The sequence below is a fragment of the Rattus norvegicus genome, chromosome 20 (assembly GCF_036323735.1).
Source record: "Rattus norvegicus strain BN/NHsdMcwi chromosome 20, GRCr8, whole genome shotgun sequence".
Taxonomy (NCBI): Eukaryota; Metazoa; Chordata; class Mammalia; order Rodentia; family Muridae; genus Rattus; species Rattus norvegicus.
Window position 1 is genome coordinate 5,684,857 of NC_086038.1, and position 21,041 is coordinate 5,705,897.

The following is a 21,041-nucleotide window of genomic DNA, read 5'->3' on the forward strand; positions in this document are numbered from 1 at the left end:
AGTCTCTAAGTATTCCCACTGAGCAGTGTTCCCCCACTTAAGACTTGGAGGCAGGAAGATCAGGAGTTCAAGGCCAGCCCGGGGCTTCTAAATGTCTCTAAAACAGCTATCAACCCAAGTGAAAACAAACCAAAGGAAGAACTGAATTATAAGCTGACTTTCCTTACTGTGCCACCCACATAATGAACGAACTGTCCGCAGGCCTTGCCTCTAAACGGGATAAAAACCGGAAAACACTAGAGGGTGGGTCTGTGTGTACCAACCCCTCCTCCAGAAGCTGCTCAGCTCTCCGGTCTGCATGTGCCTAAGCAGCCATTTCTTCATAACACACATCTGCAGTGTTTGTATAATACTGCTTTTATGGGGCTGGGGATTTGGCTCAGTGGTAGAGCGCTTGCCTAGCACGCACAAGGCCCCGGGTTCGGTCCCCAGCTCCGGAAAAAGGAAAAGAAAACAAAATACTGCTTTTATATTACACAAAGATTAGCGACTACACAATGTATTCTCATGGTTCTGAATCCGCCTCCCCCTCCCTCCCTCCCCCTCCTCTTTCCCTCCCTCCCTCTCACACTCGTGCATGTACACGCACAGAGTGATCCTATCTGAACCAGAGTCTCGTGTTGAATTAAGGTCCACCGTGACAGGACTGAGAGACAGACAGGGGACTAAGTACAACAGAGTCTTCACGAGCATGAAATTCCACGTGTGGGGGGGAGGGGGGAACAGCTGCTGGGTACAGCAATAATTCAGGGCACCATGTCATAGCACCTCGGCAACTATGTCAGCTATCACGAATGCCCATTTACAGAAATGTTAGGGACAGCTAGTAGTACCCATAAGCAGGGGACTTTTTTTCCCTGTTAATTTCAATTTACCAACAGAAAAAACAGCCACAAGTTTGGAAGAAAGACTTCACGGCACCGTGTAGCTGCAGAGGTTTTCCTGTGTCTCCCTCTCTGAGCTCTGAGCTCTGAGCTTTCTCTTATCTGTTTTTCCCATGGTCACCTTCAGGGAGAGCTCAGTAGCTGTGCTAAGGACTAGTGTCCCAGCCTGGATGGGCTCGGATGCTCTCACTGCTTGACCTGGAACTAAGTCAGTTTCCTGGTGCTGAGTGATTTTCAGTCTACTTTTCTTTTAATGTTTTAATCTCTTTTTTTAACCATTTATTTATTTATATGAGTACATTATCTCTGTCTTCAGACACACCAGAAGAGGGCATCAGATGCCATTACAGATGGTTGTGAGCCACCATGTGGTTGCTGGGATTTGAACCCAGGACCTCTGGAAGAGCAGCCAGTGCCCTTAACCGCTGAGCCATCTCTCCATCCCCAATGTTTTCATCTCTTTCTTCATAACTGATGTATGTTTCTTGACAATGGCTACTTAAATTTAACAATCAAGGTCCCATTTACACTTACATTACTGCTGCTCTGTGCTAGTAACAGTCTGTAAACAAGTCTGTCTTGATTAAAGCCATAGTGCCCATTTAAAAAAAAAAAAAAAGGACTGAATGCCTCTTCAGTGGGAATTTTCTTTGCCCACAATGGTTGCAGCCAACTTCAATCTCTGGCACACTACTGAGAACGCAGAAGTTTCCCTGGAACTAACACATCCCTTCCCTTCCAACACAATTACATAATCTGAGCGTTAAACAGTACCTTAGAGATCACTTTGTGGTCCAAAATCCCTCTGGACCGAGACTGTAAGATCCGCTCTGGGTAGACAGGTGTTGACCTGTAAATCCCACCTAACAGACGCTGTACCTTCGTGGGTTCTTCATTTAAAGCCTGTTTGTTTCACTGAACAGAACAAGTCCAACACCCGCCGGGTCTGTTAACATTCTTGTTCTTACCAAACTCTGACTCCAACAGCCACTGGAATCTGTCATTCAAGACCAGCATGATTGTTCTGCTCCTTAGCCAGTATGCAAAAAGAAATTCAGTAAAGGCAACTCCACCACAAAGCAAATGCTTGAATCCTTCTAGTAACAGTTTAAAATCTTAAGCTCCTAAAAATCAAGTCCTATGCCTGGTCTGACCTGCACAAGGCAATAAATAGGTGGTCAAAACACACAAGCAAGGGTGGACATCAAAGCTGCCTTCAGTCCATTATAAAACGTTTAACCAAAATTGGAAAATCAGTTGTTCCTTTCTTAAGGACCTTAAGTGTCCAGTATTCATCCAAAATACATTTTCACCTCTAGGATGATCTTTTTAAAACCAAAGATCTTGCTGTATTCACGTGACTAAATTACACAACCTTCTACTTAGAACATGGAAGGACCTAACCACAGTACTGTAGAGAGGCACGGTATTATGCTAATTAGTTTTCCTCCCGTTACCATCCCGGATCCCATCTGACTTCCCATATGACAGTGAAGAGAACAAAGCTTCTAGAACAGCCTTCACCACTGACAGTTTTACTGTATGTATTCTAAAGCCCGCTCATCGCTCATCATACGACCTTGCTTACGAACTGCGCCCCTTGGGGAGATCTGTGTAATGAAGGAAAAGTAACAAAGTATACGTTTCCAAAACTCCTGTTTTGCAATCCCTCAACAGCACAAAGAATGCTTTCACTGATTTTCTTCAGGCGGTCATTTCGTTTAAATTCCCTCCTCCTTCTCCTCCTTCTCCTAAATATCTCCAGACAGTGATTCCTGGCAGTTCATCCGTCCCCTTTCATCAGAGCTTTTCATAACTAACGGGTCAAGTTCCTGTCGCCCATTTCAACACGACGCACTGTACTGCAGGCTTGCCACCACAACCCACCGCCGAGGGCTGAGATGAAACACACTGTTTCACTGCCCTTCATTGTTTCAAGCATCTTCCCACCGTGCACACGACAGCAGTGTGTCCCCACAGGCATTTTATGAATTTCCAAAGCAGCTATTCTTTGTGGATTTAAAAACCATGCGCCTTTCCTGATTCTCCCTTCATCACCACAGAAATGGCTTTGTGAAGCCGAAAATTATTTTTTTAAGTTCCTTAAGGAAAAAGAAACAAAACTCTAAATTTGTCTATTTCCCTAGCATCCCCTACGAGTCATCCCTATTGGGAACTGCAGAGGAACGTCGGGATAAAGATCTTCATAAATACAGCTTTTGATGTTCGTGAAGTTTTTCCGTCAATAACAACAAAACAACAACAACAACAACAACAACAACAACAACGGTGTCCAATGCCCTTTCTTTTCAGGCTCCACCACACGGGCTCATCAGCTCAACGTTAGAATCAAACGGCTGGCCCTGGCTTGTCACTACCAGGGCTCGCCCGCAGCCACCTCCCCTCGGCCAGCCGCAACCCTGTGGGAGGGAGCGGCCCTCCGCTCCGCCACAAAGGGCGGCCTGCGCCCCATGCACGTGTGCCGAGCTGCCCAGCGCCGAGCCGCTGCCCGGGTGAACGGCGGCTGGCCTCCGATGACCCGCCGCCGGGCGGCATGCCCCTGCCTCGGGCCCTCTCCGCTCCCCTCCCCATCCCCCTTCTCCTCCGGAAACCCCATCGGGCGTCCCCGACCCCCCGCCCCGGCGCCTCACCTCCTCCTCGCTCTCGCTGCGGAAGCACAGGCACGCGGCCCGCTTCTTGTAGCCGTCGCCGTCGTAGGTGCGGGTCTGGTTCGACTTGAGCTTCATCATCCTCCGGACCCGGGTTGGGGGGGTGCCGTGCGGGGCCTCGGAGTCGAGGGAGGGGAGCCTGCTGCGGACGGCCGCGCGCGCGCGCGCCCCAGGCTCGGTCGAGAGGGCGGGGAGGAGAGTCTGTATGTCCGCTACACGGCTCCGCGGCGGGATAGCCTCATTGCCCCCGGCCCAAGCTCCGCGCCGCCGTCACGGCCGCCGTCGCCACCGCCGCCGCCCCCTCTACCGCCGCCGCCCCCGACGACGACCGCGCCGCCATTTTGGACGCGCTGCGTCAGCTGCGTAAGGGCACGCGGGACCGCGGGACGGCCGCGCGTGCGCAGCGCAGCTGGCGTCGGGAATCGCGCCCGGCGCAAAAGAGTGTGTGCACTGAAGGCCGCGGGGGGCCAGCGCGGCCACTACGCACATAGCGTAGGGCTAGGGCCGCCGGAAGCCCGGTGAAGCGCGGTGTGTGGGCGCCACTCGAGACCCCACGGTCCTGGGCGCTGCTGGGCAGAGAGCAGAGGCCCGCCTAAGGTCACCGGGTGAGCGGCCCAGCCTGATCCAAGGTTGCGTGGCTCAGATGACCAGGAGAGTGGCAGCACCGGTCTGCTGTGCCTCGCCGCAGACCGTCAGCCTTAGCTGCCGGGGATCAGGAGTGGGGCGGGGCGTGTGTCTTGTTTGCTCTTTGCGGTCAGTTGGTAGCTGTCAGGACGCTTGTGCATCCTGCGGCCTTTTGTGCAAAAAAGGCAAAAGCTGCCTAGGAGTGAAGCTCAGGGCCAGACCACTTGCCTGGCATGCTTGAGGACTGGGTTCGAACCCCAACACTGCAAAAGAAAATTTAAAAAGGGACGAAAAGAAAAGAAACGCATCCTCTTAAACAGGAGGAGCAGAAAAGGGGAGACAGTGTGCACAGAACGCGTACATAAATCGTGAAATACCGTTTCTGGCAGTGACTATACATTGGGATTGACCCTCTTGGAGGACGCAAAAGTGGGGTACAGCACTCCCGCATCAAAATTGGCACCGTTAAAAAAACATGTGCAAACGTTTAGGAAATTCTGTCGGGAAATTCAAGATTTTTTTTTTTTTTGGTTCTTTTTTTTCGGAGCTGGGGACCGAACCCGGGGTCTTGCGCTTCCTAGGCAAGCGCTCTACTACTGAGCTAAATCCCCAACCCCGAAATTCAAGATTTATAAATAGATCCCAAACTATTTATTCATGTGTGGGGGCAGGTGTGTGCACGGTGATTGCTTCTGTGAGGTCAGAGGGCAAGTTATAGGAATCTTTTTCCTCCCACCACACAACCAGAAAACTGGACGACGTAAGTGGTGAGGCCTGGCTGCAAATGACATTACTGGGTCATCTGACTGGCCCCCATTACCTCTTTTACTTATTTTGTATGTAGTATACTCATTAATAGTCTAGAGGGGCCCAAGAGGTGTCAGTTTCAAAAGGCCACGCATGAGCCTGACAACCTGAGCTAGATCCCTGGCACCCACATAGTGAAGGGAAAGAACCAACTTCCACAATTACCACATGTGTTCTATGTGTGTGTGTGTATCCACACACATCGTAACTTTTTAAAAATACCTAAATGAAGGGGCTGGAGAGATGGCTCAGCGGTTAAGAGCACTGGCTGTTCTTCCAGAGGACCCTGGTTCAATCCCCAGCACCCACGTGGCAGCTCACAACTGTCTGTGGCTCCAGTTCCTTCACACGGCCATTTATACACACACAGCCAAAACACCAATAAAGTAAAATTTTAAAAAGTCTCGCTGTAGTGGTAGAGCGCTTGCCCTGGGTTCGGTCCCCAGCTCCGAAAAAAAGAAAAGACAAAAAAAGTCTCGCTGTAGAGGTGATAGTAGCTCCTGAAAATGAACGCGTGACCAGTAAGCAGGAAGCACCAGACATTATCAGCAACAGCAAAATACAATTTAAAACTGTAGTGAGTGCTGGGGGGGGGGGGTGTAGGTGTAGCTTATTTGCCTTGTATGAATGAAACTCTAGATTCCAAATAAACTACGTAATGGCAGTAATCCAAGCACCGAGGAGAGAGAAGCAGGGAGATCAGGAACTCAAGGCCATCATCCTTGGCTACACAGCAAGTTTGAGGCTAGCCTAGGCTACATGGGACCCTGTCCCAAAGAGGAAAGGGATTGAAACAGGCAGTGGAGAGATGGCTCAGCAGTTAAAAACACTTAGTAGTCTTGTAGAGGACCCTGGCCTGGTCCCTAGCACCCATGAGGTGGGTCACCACCACCGTAACTCCAGTCCCAGGGGGTCTAACACCTACTGGATCCTGTAGGCATCACACACCGGCATTCACACATACACAGACAATATGTCTTCAAAAACAAACTATTGCTGACAGGAGCCTGATACAGCGGTCTCCTGAGAGGCTCACCCAGAACACGACAAATACAGAGGCAAATGCTTGCAACTACCACTGAACTGAGAACGGGGTCCCCATTGGAGGGGTTGGAGAAAGGACTGAAGGATCTGAAGGGGCTTGCAACCCCATAAGAACAACAATACCAACCAACCAGAGCTCCCAGGGACTAAACCACCATGCAAAGAGTACACATGGACCAGCCCATGGATCCAGCAGCATATGTAATAGAGAATTGCCTTGTTGGGCACCAATGGGAGGTGAAGCCCTTGGTCCTGCCAAGGCTCGACCCTACAGTGTAAAGGAATGGCAGGGCAGGGAGGTAAGAAGGGGTGGTGGGTTGGTGAGGGAGCACCCTCATGGAAGCAGGGGGAAGTGGGATGGGATAGGGGTTTTATGGACAGAAAACCGGGAAAGGGGATAACATTTGGAACATAAATTTAAAAATATCCAATAGAAATGTAAATTTAAAAATCCAATTAAAAAATAGAATTATGTACATTGATGCTTCCTGTGAGAACTCAGAATTTTAGAGTCCCGTTTGATTTATAGATTTTGCTTTGGGGCCTTCTCAGTCCCTTGCCAAGCCCGGTGCGGCCTTGGTGGGGATAGAACGACATGGTTTCTGCCCCTGGGACAGGGCCCCCGGTGTGAGCCTCCAGGAGTGTCAATAGGGGCTGAGCATGTAAGGCTTGTCTGCGTGATAATGTGCATATTTTCTGGACCCAGTACTAGCAGTGCAAGACTCTTTCCTTCCGAGGAGCGTCCTCCCTCTTAACGTTAATGACTCCATAATAATCAGAAACAGCGCAAATCCAGTAGTCGAGGGTGTGGCTATATATCAGCAAAACAGTGGGACCTTCTGGACAGACTGTAAGACTGTGGGAAAGAACTCTAAATACATGAGTTCAAAAATACGTAATTTCTCAACTCTGAAAAACGAAGATGTTATATGAATTACATGAGGAACTTCACGAATGCAAAGGACAAACGCAGCTGCACTGTGAGCCTCCTTGGTAGAAAATTACTAATGAAGGGGATAAAGAGATTTAAGGTGTGGTGATCAAAGTTAATCCCACGTAGCTAAGGTTTTTGTTTACTCTTACAAAGGCAGATGGATTCCTGAGTTCAGGGTCAGCCTAGGACAGAGCAAGGTTGGGCCCACGCAGGGTGGAAATGGTAACTTCAGGGCAGGGTCCCACCCAGCTAGCTTATTGTCTGTGCTTGACAGAGGCAGACGGATCTGAGTTCTCTTACAATGTCAAGAGAAAATGTGCACTTGCTCTCTCCTAAAAATCAAGGGCTGGGGTTCCGGGATGTTGGTTCATAGGTTCATCAAAAGGAAACCTGAAATAAATGACCAAACTGATATGTAAATAAAATACTGGGGTTTGGGGATTTAGCTCAGTGGTAGAGCGTTTGTCTAGCAAGTACAAGGCCCTGGGTTCGGTCCCCAGCTCCGGAAAAAAAAAAAAAAAAACAACTGGGCTTTTGGTCCGCATGAGATGAATTAGTAGGTCCTTTAGAATCTTCTCTAGGGAGAGCTGAGCTGTCCAGAGATCTCTGGAGAGCGAAAACAGCCCTTAGAGAATTTTTTCTAACAGGATTTCTCACTTGGTTGGAAGATCCAATCATTCTTTATAACAGCCTTTCTGACTTTGGTCAGAAAACCCATGAGCTGCTGTCTAGATAGCTTTTAGAATTTTTACTAGCAGAGAGAGCTATCTCAACCAGAGAGTTTTTAGAATAGCAAGGAAAAACTGTCTAATGGAGAGAGAGAGAGAGAGAGAGAGAGAGAGAGAGAGAGAGAGAGAGAGAGAGAGAGAGAGAGAGAGAGAGAGAGAACGAGCGCGCAGACCGGAAAGACATCACAGCGTACCCAGGCCGCCAGCTTGGACCTAACAACTTCGAGCCCTTTCTTTTCACAGCTCCCAAACACCCGTTCTCTTGGGAACTCTTCTCCATGTGGAAGCCCTTGGCAGTCCCTCAGCTTGGTCTCCTCTCCCACTGCATATTTCGTCCTCTCTAACGATGCCCTTTGTCTCACAATGGCCCCTTTGATGTGCCCATCAAGCAGACAAGGCGTATTTCTCGAGTGGCTGCTCCTCTGGACACGGGCCATACATTTACCACAGGCTTCCAATAAAGCCGTTTCAAACAGTCATGGCCTCTGGGCTTCCACCGGCTGGAACTGCCTAACAAGACCTCTCCTCTTCTCCCCAGCCATGTCCCCATTCTGTCCTAGTTTCCTCTCCTAAACTCGAGAGAATGACGGATTCCCCTCCCCTTCTCGCTGAGTTCCCCGACGCAGTACCTCACCATGACCACTTGGCGGCCAGAGCAGCCAATGGCCGGCCTGAGAGTCTTGTCTTCCCTTGATACTGGAGTGAGGGCTTCAGTGTTTTGAGACAGTTTCTGCTAGTTCCTGCTCTCTCGCTGACCTGGTGGCCCAGACCTATAATTCCAGCCCTAGAGAGGTACCAGGAGAGGGATAGGAAGTTCCAGGTCAGCCTGTGAGTGACTTTTGTCTCACCTCTAGAAGGAGGCCACCTTGGTCTGCACAATAAACTCTAGCTCAGTGAATGCAGACGCCAGAATAGGGCGCAGACCCCTTGAAGCTGAAGTTACATCCACTTGAATGTCACCCAACATGGGTACTCTGGTCCTGCCACCTAACCATCTCATCAGCCCAGTTATCTTTTTAGCTGGTAAATAATTATGTCCATTTGTGAGCACGGGGATAATATGGGTGGTATATGGGATATGTATATAAATGAGCAAGCTAAGCTAATCAATACATTCGCTGCCATTATTAACCCTTTATGGTGGTAACAATATTTGAATATTTAAGTTAGCTTGCATGTATGACTGTGCATGTAAGGGATCCCCTGGAACTGACGTTATGGACAGTTGTGAGCTGCTGGGAATTGAACTCAGGACCTCTGGAAGAGCAGCCAGTGCTCCAAACCGATGCGCCATCTCTCCAGCTCCTGAACACATAGTATTTTTTTTCAACTGTTTACTACATACGAATGGGACAGTCGAGCATGTACAGTGCACATGTGTGGAGGTCAAAGGACAACTTTCAGAAGCTGACAAGCTGGTTTTCTCCTAGCACTCAGTGAACCTGAGGTGAACGGAGACCCACTGGCTTGATGAACTACCCAATCATCTCATTGACCTTTTGGTTTTGGGATTTTGCTGACTTTAGCCCACCCTCCTTAAGTGACCTCACACAAGTGTGCCCTGCCCAACCACTACCTGTCCCCCTACCCTCAAGGTTTGTTTTTTTTTTTTTTTTTTTTTTTTTTCCGGAGCTGGGGACCGAACCCAGGGCCTTGCGCTTCCTAGGTAAGCGCTCTACCACTGAGCTAAATCCCCAGCCCCGGTTTGTTTCTTTTTTAAGTTTGGAGAATACCTGGTATTTAGTGTTACAAAGCAGGTTCTTAGGTTGAGTTTTGTAGATAGGGTTTCTCTGTGCAGACCTGGCTATCCTGGAACTACCTGTTCCAGATCTGCCCTAAGCAGGCAGGCCTCTCAGTGCTGTGATTAAGAGGCATTTGCCGGGGTTGGGGATTTAGCTCAGCGGTAGAGCACTTGCCTAGCAAGCACAAGTCCCTGGGTTCGGTCCCCAGCTCCGGAAAAAAAAAAAAAAAAAGAAGAAAAAAAAAAGAAAAAAGGAAAGAGGCATTTGCCACTGCCCACCTGGGTTTGGGTTTTTACCCAAGGTGCTTCAGGGCAAATTGTCTAGCCAGGCCACAAACCTATGTAGCAAAGGTTGGCTTTGAACTTCTGAATCTGCCTCTACCCCAGTGATCACAGGCATGAGCCAACGTATTCAGAACACATATCCCTGAGCCACTAAGAAATGACTAGCAAAGGGTTGGGGATTTAGCTCAGTGGTAGAGCGCTTGCCTAGGAAGTGCAAGGCCCTGGGTTCAGTCCCCAGCTCTGAAAAAAAGAAAAAAAAAAAAAAAAAAAAGACTAGCAAGGGACAGCAACCATGACCGAGAATTGCTTACAGCCTTGAAGCTTCTCCCAGTCTGAGGGTGATCCTAGATTTTCTTACATCTGACGGCACACATCTATCATCAGCCCAGGAAAGGCTAAGATGCTAAGACAGTTTGGGGGTGATCTTAAAACACAGACCACCGTTTTGGAGTTTTTTGAAAGTCTCACTGTGTAGACTAAAACTCACAGACCCGCCCGCCTCTGCTCCCTAGTTCTGGGATTCAGTCTCTTATCTTCATGCTTTGCCAAGATTCTGTTTTGTCTTGTAAATTAGGGTTTGGAGTAGGCAAAAGTTTGGAGACACAAACTTTTGTACTAGAGTTAAGGCAGGAACTGTTTACCATCTCCAAATAAACTGCAATGTTCAGGTTCCAAATCCTAGGGCTTAAAATCCAACTGCACTTTAAGACTCACCCACTGCCACCTAGTGGTCCAAACAGCTAAGGGCTACCAGGACCGAGGGTGACTTGAGTCGAGTTACAGGTTTAGAATGCTGGCCCTGGCCCTACAGATCCCAATCCTTAGATGCACTTGCTTGAGTTGCCCTTCTGACTGAACCTATCCCGTGCACTTTCCCAACAACCATTCCCACCCTGCCCCAACCCTGGTGGTCAGTGACTGATCAGGTCCCTATGCCCACTCAACCACAACCAGGCTACCTTCTGGAGCCATGATGGATGTATGCTGTAGTCAACTGGGACATCACTTGCCTGCACCTCAAGATTTCCATCTCTCAGTTTCTTGTACCTTAGTTGACATCACTGAAGACCCCTTCACACACACACACACACCCCCAGGTCCCCCAGTAAGGACTCCAGCAACTTAATTTCCAAGCCCGGAAATAGAAGAATCCAGTCTTACAAACCCAAGCAGAACCTACCAAGTTCAAGCCAGGGTTTGAATCCAAGGCCTCTCCTAGGCATATGTTCCTCTGCTGAGCTCATACCCTTAGCATTAAAAAAGCCCAGTACCCACTACTCTAGTACAGGCCACAAGTGAAAGGGAGGGTCCAAGTTCAAAGCTGCCCTGAAGCTCCTTCCTGTGCTTGGGACCTCCCTCCTCTCCAGAAGGCAGCATCCAGCATGGCTGGTCTGAGGTAGAAGCCCCAAATCCTGACCTCGGAGGCACATTCCCGCAGAGAAGCCACTCTGCAGGGACAGAGATGCTAACCGGGCCAGGCTAAGAACAGGACCGCCCAGGACACCCCCAAATCCAAGCAAGTTTCACTCCATTCACACACTGACCCTTGAACCAGTCCCCTGTAGGCTACAACACGAGTGAACACGTTTTTCTTTAAAGTTTATTCAACACAACATAATCTCCAACTTCACTGAGGTGGCTGACCACGTCCACGACCGAAACCCCCTCTCTGCAAGACAAAGCAAAGGAGCATTAGCAGCAGCCCCACCCACTTGGAGGGTTTCTTCCACTCTGGCCTCCCCACTAGAGACACCCCCAAAAGTGAACATCCAGAAGACCACCCGCCCCACCCCTTCTGGCTGTGGAGCGGATCTGCCAGTTTCCCTATGTAAAATAGAGCTACGGCTGCAGTCAATGCGGAGCTAAGGAAGCCCCAGCCCAGGGGACCCACACTCCACTTTCCTCAGGTTAGATCTGAGAGCATCAGACTGCTCTGTGAGCCCTGCCACTGGGCGCCATGAGACCACGGTCCCTAGGGCAGGCAGGCGACGTGGATTAGCTGCCTTTATAGTGGCAACTGTTCCCCTTCACAGAGAAACCAAGGCAGACTGAAGGCAGTCTGATGGTAGAGCAAGCCCGTCCCGGGGCCCGCAGGATCATCAAGTGTTCAAACAGCATCAAATAAATTCAGAGGCTGGGCCCTCGCCATCGGTTAATGAAGTGTGCCACAGACATGACGTCTGCACATGTTCACACACTGTTAAAGTGCAGGACAGATCCCAACATGGTAGGAAAAGGAGCCATCACACCCCAGACCCCACGAACCCAGTGACTACCAAGAGCAGACAGGAAGGAGATACTCACAAACTGGAACTCCGTTGCCGAGCCAGCCCCAGCCTCAGCTTTCTTGTCAGCTCCAGCTGGAAAGAGCATTGAGTCATGTACGATCTGACCTCTGGGTAGCGAGGAAGTCACCTCACCACGCACCCTGGCAGTGGGAAACACGGCTTGCCTCTCCCCCCACTACTCAGATGCCCCTTAGTCACCTTCCAAACTCATTAACTGTGTGTGCTAGGCAGAGACCAACTTGCTAACCATCCCTCCTCCAGAAAAGCTGCTCTGACCACCGAGACCCAAACCACAAGGCTTGGCGCAGGCGGGAATAAGAAAGCATCGTGAGAGGTCAAAGAGTGAAGGAAATGAGGTGAGATGTTCAAACACTTCAGGGCTAAATGCAATGCATCAGCAGCCAAACAACACCTCCCTCGATGTAGGCTTACACTCAGATTCAGTTTGTATCAGTGGGTGAGCCAGGGCCAACAGAACTGGAGACCACTCTGTCTCCTTCACACCATAGGCCCTGTGTTCACCTCCAAGCAGAGTGCAGAAAAGGACGGCTTGGTGCACACCCACCCCACAGCCCAGGTTTCCCCGTGTCTCTCTGGAGAGCCCCGCTGGGTCTTCTAGGTGTTCACCTAACCCTCACTTCTGTGAGCCTGCTTCTCTAAGGCACCTGAAAACTGCAGTGTCCTCCCCAGTGGGTACAAAATACAAGCTCAGTGACAAGAGCATCACAGGGCTGTTCTTGTTCTCGGCTCCCCACAGGTGCCTGGCGCACAGCAGGCTCAAGGCAAGCATTGTCAAAAGCTAGAGTCCACAGGGACGGCAGAGAGCATGGGCTCCCGCTCTCCCAAGGGATGTTAGCTCAGCTCTATCAATAGGCCGTGTTCCGGCTTACAGGCCTTCAGTCCCACACCAAGGACCTCCTGGCCACCTTGGCACAAGGACCGCACTCCACCCAGGGCTAGCTTAGAAGCTGAGTTCAGCCCCACGCAGAGAGGAGGAGATACTCACGGGGCACAGCGCTCCTTCTGTAGGTGTCTCTGTCTGCCTCCCCTCTTGTGAATCTTGCAGGCCGCTCACCCTCTGGACCTACAGAAACCAAATTATATTGTGAGTGCAGGGCAGCAAATGACTAAGGAGCAGGAGACTGGCAGCACAGTGGGCTCCCAGCCTTCTCTGGCAGTCAGACTGTGACAGTACCAACTCTTCAGACGCAAATCAGTGCCACAAACCCACCAGAACTTGTCACCACCAGTATTTTGCTTCCTCACATCTTGATTAAAACAATCTGAGTGGTGGTGGTACATGCCTTTAATCCACTCAGGAGGCAAAGACAAGGCAGATCTCCAGTCTGAGGTTAGCCTGGTCTACAGAGTGAGTTCTAGGACAGCCAGGGCTACCCAGAGAAACCCCGCATCCAAAAACCAAAAAAGAAACCAGAACCAAGTAGCCAGTAACAGTTCACTCCATGCAAGGTGCTATGAAACCCTGGAGACCTGAACTTGACCTCAGATTTTGTGGGGAAAAGACCCAGCTTTCTTTCTTTTTTTTTTTTTTTGTTCTTTTTTTTCGGAGCTGGGGACTGAACCCAGGGCCTTGCGCTTCCTAGGTAAGCACTCTACCACTGAGCTAAATCCCCAGCCCCAAGACCCAGCTTTCAAAGTTGTCTCCACACTTCCACAGGCCTTCCAGTTTCCCCTGGCCTCCCACGTACGCCTCAAAGGCATCTATTCAGCACATAGCCACCTAACATGTTTCTGAGACGGGGTCTTGCTCTGTAGCCCTCGCTGGCCTGCTTCCTGAGCTCTGGGATTAGTGTTGTCACCTGGAAGGTGGGGTGTGGTGGCACAGCCTTTAATCTCAGCACTCAGGAAGCAGAGGCAGGCGGATCTTTCTGAGACTGAGGCCAGCCTGATCTACATAGTAAGTTCTGGGACAGCCAGAGAAACCCTGTCTCAAAACGCTCAAGTTACTGCCACTAACTTTTGACTTTTACTGACTGACTTTATGTGACACAAAATCTCACTGTATAGCCCTGGCTGTCCTGAAACTCAACGGCATCCCTGCCTTCCGAGGGCTGGGGTCAAAGGTGCGCACCATGGTTGGCCCCCTCACAAACTTGGTTTCCCCTGGGGGGACTCCGAATGTGCAGCAGAGATAGACACCCTAGCTGCTAGAATACCATAGGCGGTTCTGCCCGAGTTCCTAGGCTAAGCCCTCTCCAGGCAAACCCAACTGTGTTCAGGAATCTCTCTACCCTGTCACTGCAGCCTGCAGCTACCATGTTCAAGTGACTGCCATCTAGCAATGATCTCAGGGACCTGGGAGGTTGCAGACTGACACAGAAGCCTGTCCTCAGGCCATGCATGAACACAACTGGCTTCTCCTACCCATGTCTGTTCCCCACGCCAAATCAATACACAAAACGCTTCTTTCCCACACAGATAAAACAGCTCTGCTCTGAGCTCAGCACCACTTCTTCCTGCTGGACAGGTCCCATGCAGGCATTGGGGGAGGCTGTAGCCATGAAAACAAGCTAAATGCCACCTCAAAGATTCTAGGTCACGCCGCCGGCCACGCAAGGAATTCAAGGCCCATCTGGGCTTCACGAGACCCCATCTCCAAAACAAACACACAACCAATGCTCGCCCAAAAGCAGTCTCTGAAGAGGCTCTCGGGGCATCCAGGTTACACACCTTTGGGCCGAGGCCTGCCAGTCTCGGGACGGCTGCGGCGCAGGGTGGCGGGCACGATCTCCGGAGGTAGGTGCAGGTAATCTCGGAGGTACTGGATGCCCTCATTCGTGAGGTACCAGTAGAAATGTCTCCAAGCAAACTGCTCCTTCACGTAGCCTCGAGACTTGAGAGACTGCAGGACAGAGACAGTTCAGTCGGCAGCCGGCTCCTTGCCAGAGGCAAACCCCTCCCCGTGAGTCCCGCGCCATACCTGCATGGCCTTCATGACGTGAAGGTTGGGAACGTTCTTGTCTGCCAGCTCGGGGTGTTTGGGCATGTGGACGTCTTTTTTGGCAACCATCACCCCTTCCTTAAAAAGGAGTTCGTAGATGGCAATCCGGTTCTTCTTGGGCATCAACATCTGCAAGGAAAAGTTGTGGCCGAGAAACAAACTTCAGCACGGAATCCAGGAGCCAGGATCCAAGTTTCTGGTCACCACCATTGCGGCGTAAAATATGACACCACAGGGGCCAGGTCCCTCCTCCACGTCCAACAGTTTGGAGGGAAGAAAGCTTCCAGGACGCTAAAGGAAGAGGGTCGCAAAAGCCACACATCTGCTGTCACAGTCCTCACAGCCAAGTGTTTAGGGGTGGCTGACACAGACCCTTCAGTGTCAGCTATACTTGGGGACCAAGCGGAACCAGAGGTCGTACCTAGAGCAAAACGGGGGGGTTCCTTCTTAAGAAATACAGGAGTGAGGCCGAAAAGGGGTCCCACTTCCTGCGGAGGGAGCACTAGGGCAAAGGGCTTAGTGCTCCCCTGAAACTCCTCACCAAAGATAACACTTAGAGACTGGAGGGGGGGCAGGAAAGGGCGAAGGGGCCTGCGGCGAAAGGAACACACGCAGGCGGGCGCTGAATCCCGAACCCGGGCGCTTCTCGCCACACGTGGCCTTCAAACTCCGCTCCTCCATCCGCCGCCATCGGGACGCCGGTGCCCGTCAGCAGAGTACCTGGGTCCCAGAGCTGCGCCCCCCCAAGCCCCCTGGCAATGGTGCGACCAGCTGGAGTGGAGGACGAGAACGGCCTCCGCCTCCCCCCGCGTACGCGGGCCCGCCATGGCAGTGCCACGGCCGGGATGGCGGCCGATGGAACCCGGACCCCAGAGGCACTCACCGCGGCGGCTGCAGGGTCCGAGGCGGAGGCTGGAAAGGAAGGGGCGTGCGCGGCGCAGCGTCTCTTCCGGGCTGCGTGGCCCCGCCTCCCCGCAGGACCCGCACGCCGCCTGGGGTGGCCTCGGCAGTGCCTGAAGAGCGCGGTCGGAGCTAGAGCGCATGTGCGGGTCGTCACCCTCCCTCCTCAGTCCCTCCCCCACTGGAGGAGCAGAGCCTGTGCGTTGTTACCCGGAACTGGTGGTGTGCACGGAGTCGGTGCAGGTTGGAGGCGGAAGGGGTAGGAGTTCAGGGATAGACTAGGTCAGCCTGAGCTACCCGAGACTTTGTCCCAGAAGGACAAAAAGAAAGCATACGTGACTGGGTTACTTTTTTACACATTCCAGATAATTTGCAGGAACAAACTGTCAACTTAATTAGGGCTCACTCCCCACTTAACCCTGCTTATACTGGAGTACATTTTACTTAACGCTTCTTAAAATCTCTCGAATAAGAAATGCTACTCATCAGGCAGGGCACCGTCCAGGCAAGACACATCCAAGTAAGACCCTCCCTAAAAAAATAATAATAGCAGGAAGAAGCGGGGGAGGAGGAGGAGAGGGAGGAGGAGAAAGAGGGGAAGGAGGAGGAAGAGGAGGAGGAGGAGGAAGAGGAAGAGGAAGAAGAAGAAGAAGAAGAAGAAGAAGAAGAAGAAGAAGAAGAAGAAGAAGAAGAAGAAGAAGAAGAAGCAGCCGAAGCAGCAGCAGAAGCAGCAGCAGAAGCAGAAGCAGCAGCAACCACATGGTGGCTCACAACCATCTGTAATGGGATCTGATACCCTCTTCCGGTGTGTCTGAAGACAGCTACAGTGTACTTAAATATAATATATAAATAGAAGAAGAAGTTATTTAAAAGACAGGGCATGTGTGCAGGGCAGAGGCAAGCAGATCTCTGTGAGTTCAAACCCAGCCTGTTGCAAACAGCGAGTTACGCCCAAAGAAGTGCAACTCACATTGTTGATTTAAATGTATACTTCTCCTTTACCTACCTGACTAAATGTTGTATTTACTGGGTGTCTTTGTTTACTTGGAGACGAGGTCTCATGTCTGTAAAAGCCGGATGCATGAAGCCTTGGGTTTGATCCCCGGCACCAAATTAACTGAGCATGGTGGCAGCATTGGAGGAAGTGGGGGAACAGGACCCTCTCTCCACCCACCCCAAGTCTACAGAAGTCTGGTGGGGGACTGAGATGGGATGCCACAGTCTGGGCCTTCTCTAGCCTGGGTTGCTCTCCATCTTGAGATCTCCCAGCCAACGCCTCAAGTGCTGAGAAGCCAGGTGCGGCTGTAGCCACGTAAGCACCTAAAATAAGGTAGCTTCTGCAGAACCTGTGCTTTTTCCTAATTTATTTATTTATTTATTTATTTTTTTGGGGGGGTTCTTTTTTTCGGAGCTGGGGACCGAACCTAGGGCCTTGCGCTTCCTAGGTAAGCGCTCTACCACTGAGCTAAATCCCCAGCCCCCCTAATTTATTTTTAGACAGAGTCTCTGACTGCCCTGGAACTCCCCAGGCAGACCAGGCTGCACTGGAATTCACAGCTACCCTCTGCTTCTGCCTCCCGCGTTTCTAGCCTTTTGTCTGTAGCGTATTCCTCTCTCCTTTATGACCTTTGCAGGCTCTGTCCGAATCTTTCCCGGGAAAACTGTGCTCCCCAACCCCCATGTTTGGCTCCATCTCAGTTGCATTGCTTTTGTCCCCAAAGTATCATGGGGTTCGCTGCCTTCCTTGCAGCTGCCAGGCACCCAGACTCCCAACACTGGGCCTAAAAGGGGTTTGGGCTAGAAGGGATAGGACATCAAGCACTGCATGAACCCAGAATATGAGGAGAACCTGTGAAGAAATGACCGGAACTTGGTAGTAGGGAAAAACATGACGGAGTGGGCATGGGGAAGCCAAAACCTACATAGAAGTCAGAACAGGGGGGTTGGGGATTTAGCTCAGTGGTAGAGCGCTTGCCTAGGAAGCGCAAGGCCCTGGGTTCTTTCCCCAGCTCCGGAAAAAAAGAACCCAAAAAAAAAAAAAAAAAAAAAAGAAGTCAGAACAGGGAAGGGAGAGAGAAGGCTCTGTGTGACAGAGAGACAAGAGCTTGGACAATGTGACCTCTGCCTCCTTGGAGTTTGTGGAAGTGCAGGGAGGGGCGGGAGTCTGTGGGTTCAGTTCCTGGTGCTGTATAAAGTTATAAAGCTGGTGTGGTGTGGCCAAAACCTGTCACCCCAGCTCTTGAGAGGTGAAAGCAGGAGGCCCCCAAGTACAAGCTTTACCTTGGCTACAAAGAGAATTTGAGATGTGTATCAATAAATAAAGGGGCTGGAGAGATGGCTCAACAGTTAAGAGCACTGACTGCTCTTCCAGAGGTCCTGAGTTCAATTCCCAGCAACCACATGGTGGCTCACAACCATCTGTAATGGGATCCAATGCCCTCTTCTGGTCTGTCCAAAGACAGTGACAGTGTGCTCACATACATGAAATAAATAAATAAATAAATAAATTAAAAAAAAAAAGAGGGGTTGGGGATTTAGCTCAGTGGTAGAATGCTTGCCTAGCAAGCGCAAGGCCCTGGGTTCGGTCCCCAGCTCTGAATAAAAGAAAAAGAAAGAAAGAAAGAAAGAAAGAAAGAAAGAAAGACAGACAGACTATGGGGGGCTCCTATTGAGGTCTCCCTGCTAAGGCTGGGACTGAGGCAGGGACAGGGAGACCAGGAAGACAGCGCCCAAGATACAGGACAGGGTGAGGAAGACTCATTCCTTCTATCCGTTAGAATCTTCCGGAAGGCTTTTAGGAGTCTGGACCACTTCCAAACTGGCCTGGCTGCCAGGGATGACCTTGAACTTCTCTGTGTGTCTGTCTGTCTTATAGGACAACCTATAAGAGCTGGTTCTTTTTGAATGGTCAGGGGTAAGTGCCTTTGCCCACACAGCTCTCTCAGAGGCACAACCGTTCCAGTTTTGTTTTTTTTTCCCCCGGAGCTGGGGACTGAACCCAGGGCCTTGCACTTGCTAGGCAAGTGCTCACCACTGAGTTAAATCCCCAACCCCAACCGTTCCAGTTTTATCCAGTGCTAGAGACTGAACCTAGGCCTTCATGCTTGCCAGGGCAGACATATCTACAGTTGGCCTGGTACTTCTCTCCCTCCCTTCCTTCTTTCCTTCCTTCCTTCCTTCCTTCCTTTTTACTTTATGCACATTGGTATTTTACCTGCATGTATGTCTATGTGAGGGTGGCAGACCGTCATGGAGTTACAGACAGATGCGAGCTGTCATGTGGGTGCTGGGATTTGAAATCAGGACCTCTGGAAGAGCACTCAGTACTCTTAACCGCTGAGCCATCTCTCCAGCCCAGTATGTTTTTAAATTGGTATTGCAATATACCAATACACCCCAGAGAATTCTTGGCTGGATCTGTCTAGGCCAGCCATTCTCAACCTGGGAGTTGGAACCCTTTGCAGGGGGAAGGTTACATATTAGATATCCTGTATTTTGGATATTTATAGTACAACTCATAACAGTAGCAAAATTAGTTATGAAGTAGCAACAAAAATACGTTTATGGTTGGGGCCACCCCAACATGAGGAACCGTATTAAAGGGTCACAGCATTAGGAAGGTTGAGGACCTCTGCTCTAAGCCAAGGAGCAGAATATGGCCCACAGCTCAGGAATCCCATGCCTAGTCTCTGCTCCAGCATTTTGAATGGTGTTACCCGCTCCACCTCCGTCACACCTGTCCCGTTTCAGCTGATCACAATTTGCTGTCCCCAGTGTCTGGCTTCTGTATATATTGCTGTCGAATCTATTTAAGCCAACCTAGTGGCCCGGATGTAGCTGAGCAGCTGGAGTCGGGAACCCAGGGCAGAAGTCAGGGTCTAGGTCCTTGGGCCTCCTAGGGGTCTCCTCAGACTGGGTATGGGCAAAGACGGCTGGTATTGGCTTTCATGTTCCATCCCTTAGTTCTTAGGTCTTTAAATTCAATCTGTCAAGTCGGGAACTGAAGAAGGTTTGTGGGGGCAGCGCCCCCTATGGGCAAAGCCTTGGTAGCGCCACTGACCCCTGGGGCTTTGCAGGCAGCGGATGCCGACATCCTCTTCCCTTCAAACAATAACCCAGATAAAGCTCTGCAAACACCCCGGGTTTCACCTCTTCGCAATCGCCCTTCACACACCTAGAATAGCTCTTCGAGCCTGGAGCGCGTCGCCTCTTCCCACCCACACAGAGGCTCCTAGGACGAGCCATCTGTGCTGCAAGGCCCCATTAAAGCTCGCAGCGCCGGAGATTGCGGTAAGTGGGTAGACAGAGCCTGGTATGCTCCCGACTCAAGCGTGCACCCACGCATGCTTACGTCGCCTGCATCTGGTGCGTCGGGTGAGGCTTCGACTCCTCTGCATGGAGTCTGGTGGTCCCCTCCCTACAGGCAAACCATCCAGGGTTGACCCCGTAGGGACCACGCCTTTATCTGTTTGGGATGGTGCCTCTGCCCTAGCCTGCCTCTGTGACTCTCCTCCACTAGATTAAACCAGCGCCAAGGTGAGAGAAGCAGAGTCCCAGAAATGGGTACCAATTCATACCCTGTCTTCTCTTGTGTCCTGGAATCGTTTTGTGAGTGATGATTTTGTACACCCTCTCTATGGCTTGGGACTGGTCTGGAACTCTCTATGGAGACCACAGCTAGCTTCAAAACTGTGGCAATCCTCCCTCCTGTCTCTGCTTCCCAACTTCTGGGGCACAAGGTGAGTTCCACCACACCCTGATAAGGCCCTGTCTCCTCTCCCTCTTCCCCCAAACCTCTCCAGAAAGGTTCTCTCACTTCATAACCCAGGCTGGCCTTGAACTCACAGAGACCCATATGCTTCTGTCTCCATAGTGCTAGCATTAAAGGCTCGGGCCACCTGCTGAGTCTGGTTGATTTTTTTTTTTTCTTTTGAAACAACTATTACATAGACCAGGCCGGCCTCAAACTCATGGTCCTGCAGACTCTGCCTCCTGAGTGTGAGTATTGCAGGCATGTGAGTTCACACTTGGCTTTAAAATTGACCGTCATGGGGGTTGGGGATTTAGCTCAGTGGTAGAGCGTTTGCCTAGCAAGCGCAAGGCCCTGGGTTCGGTCCCCAGCTCCGGAAAAAAAAAAAATTGACTGTCATAGGACCAGCGAGATGGTCTCAGTGG

General features: G+C 50.9%; 2 protein-coding genes across 5 annotated transcripts in view; both read right to left on the reverse strand.

Moving 5' to 3' along the window:
• Nudt3 (nudix hydrolase 3) overlaps nt 1-3,914 on the reverse strand; it is a 52,587-nt gene extending 48,673 nt beyond the window's left edge. The window contains exon 1 of one of the 2 annotated variants that reach the window (XM_039098517.2): nt 3,536-3,914. In XM_039098517.2, the coding sequence (XP_038954445.1) occupies nt 3,536-3,634 (99 nt within the window). In that variant the 5' untranslated portion in view covers nt 3,635-3,914. The remainder of the gene's footprint in view (nt 1-3,535) is intronic. The other variant, NM_001024243.2, reaches the window with a different exon arrangement.
• A 7,364-nt stretch (nt 3,915-11,278) lies between these two features.
• On the reverse strand, nt 11,279-16,007 carry Rps10 (ribosomal protein S10). 3 transcript variants are annotated; one of them, NM_031109.2, is made up of 6 exons: nt 15,850-15,888; nt 14,946-15,095; nt 14,696-14,867; nt 13,011-13,088; nt 12,021-12,076; nt 11,279-11,385 (listed from the first exon to the last, which is right to left on the reverse strand). In NM_031109.2, exons 2-6 carry the CDS (start codon nt 15,093-15,095, stop codon nt 11,344-11,346), a joined length of 498 nt encoding a protein of 165 aa, NP_112371.1. In that variant the 5' UTR covers nt 15,850-15,888; the 3' UTR covers nt 11,279-11,343. The 3 variants fall into 3 exon arrangements, with proteins under 3 accessions (NP_112371.1, XP_063135646.1, XP_063135647.1); XM_063279576.1 differs by having other exon boundaries at nt 11,303-12,076; nt 15,850-16,007; XM_063279577.1 differs by having other exon boundaries at nt 11,303-12,144; nt 15,850-16,006.
• Nucleotides 16,008-21,041: the final 5,034 nt, after the last annotated feature.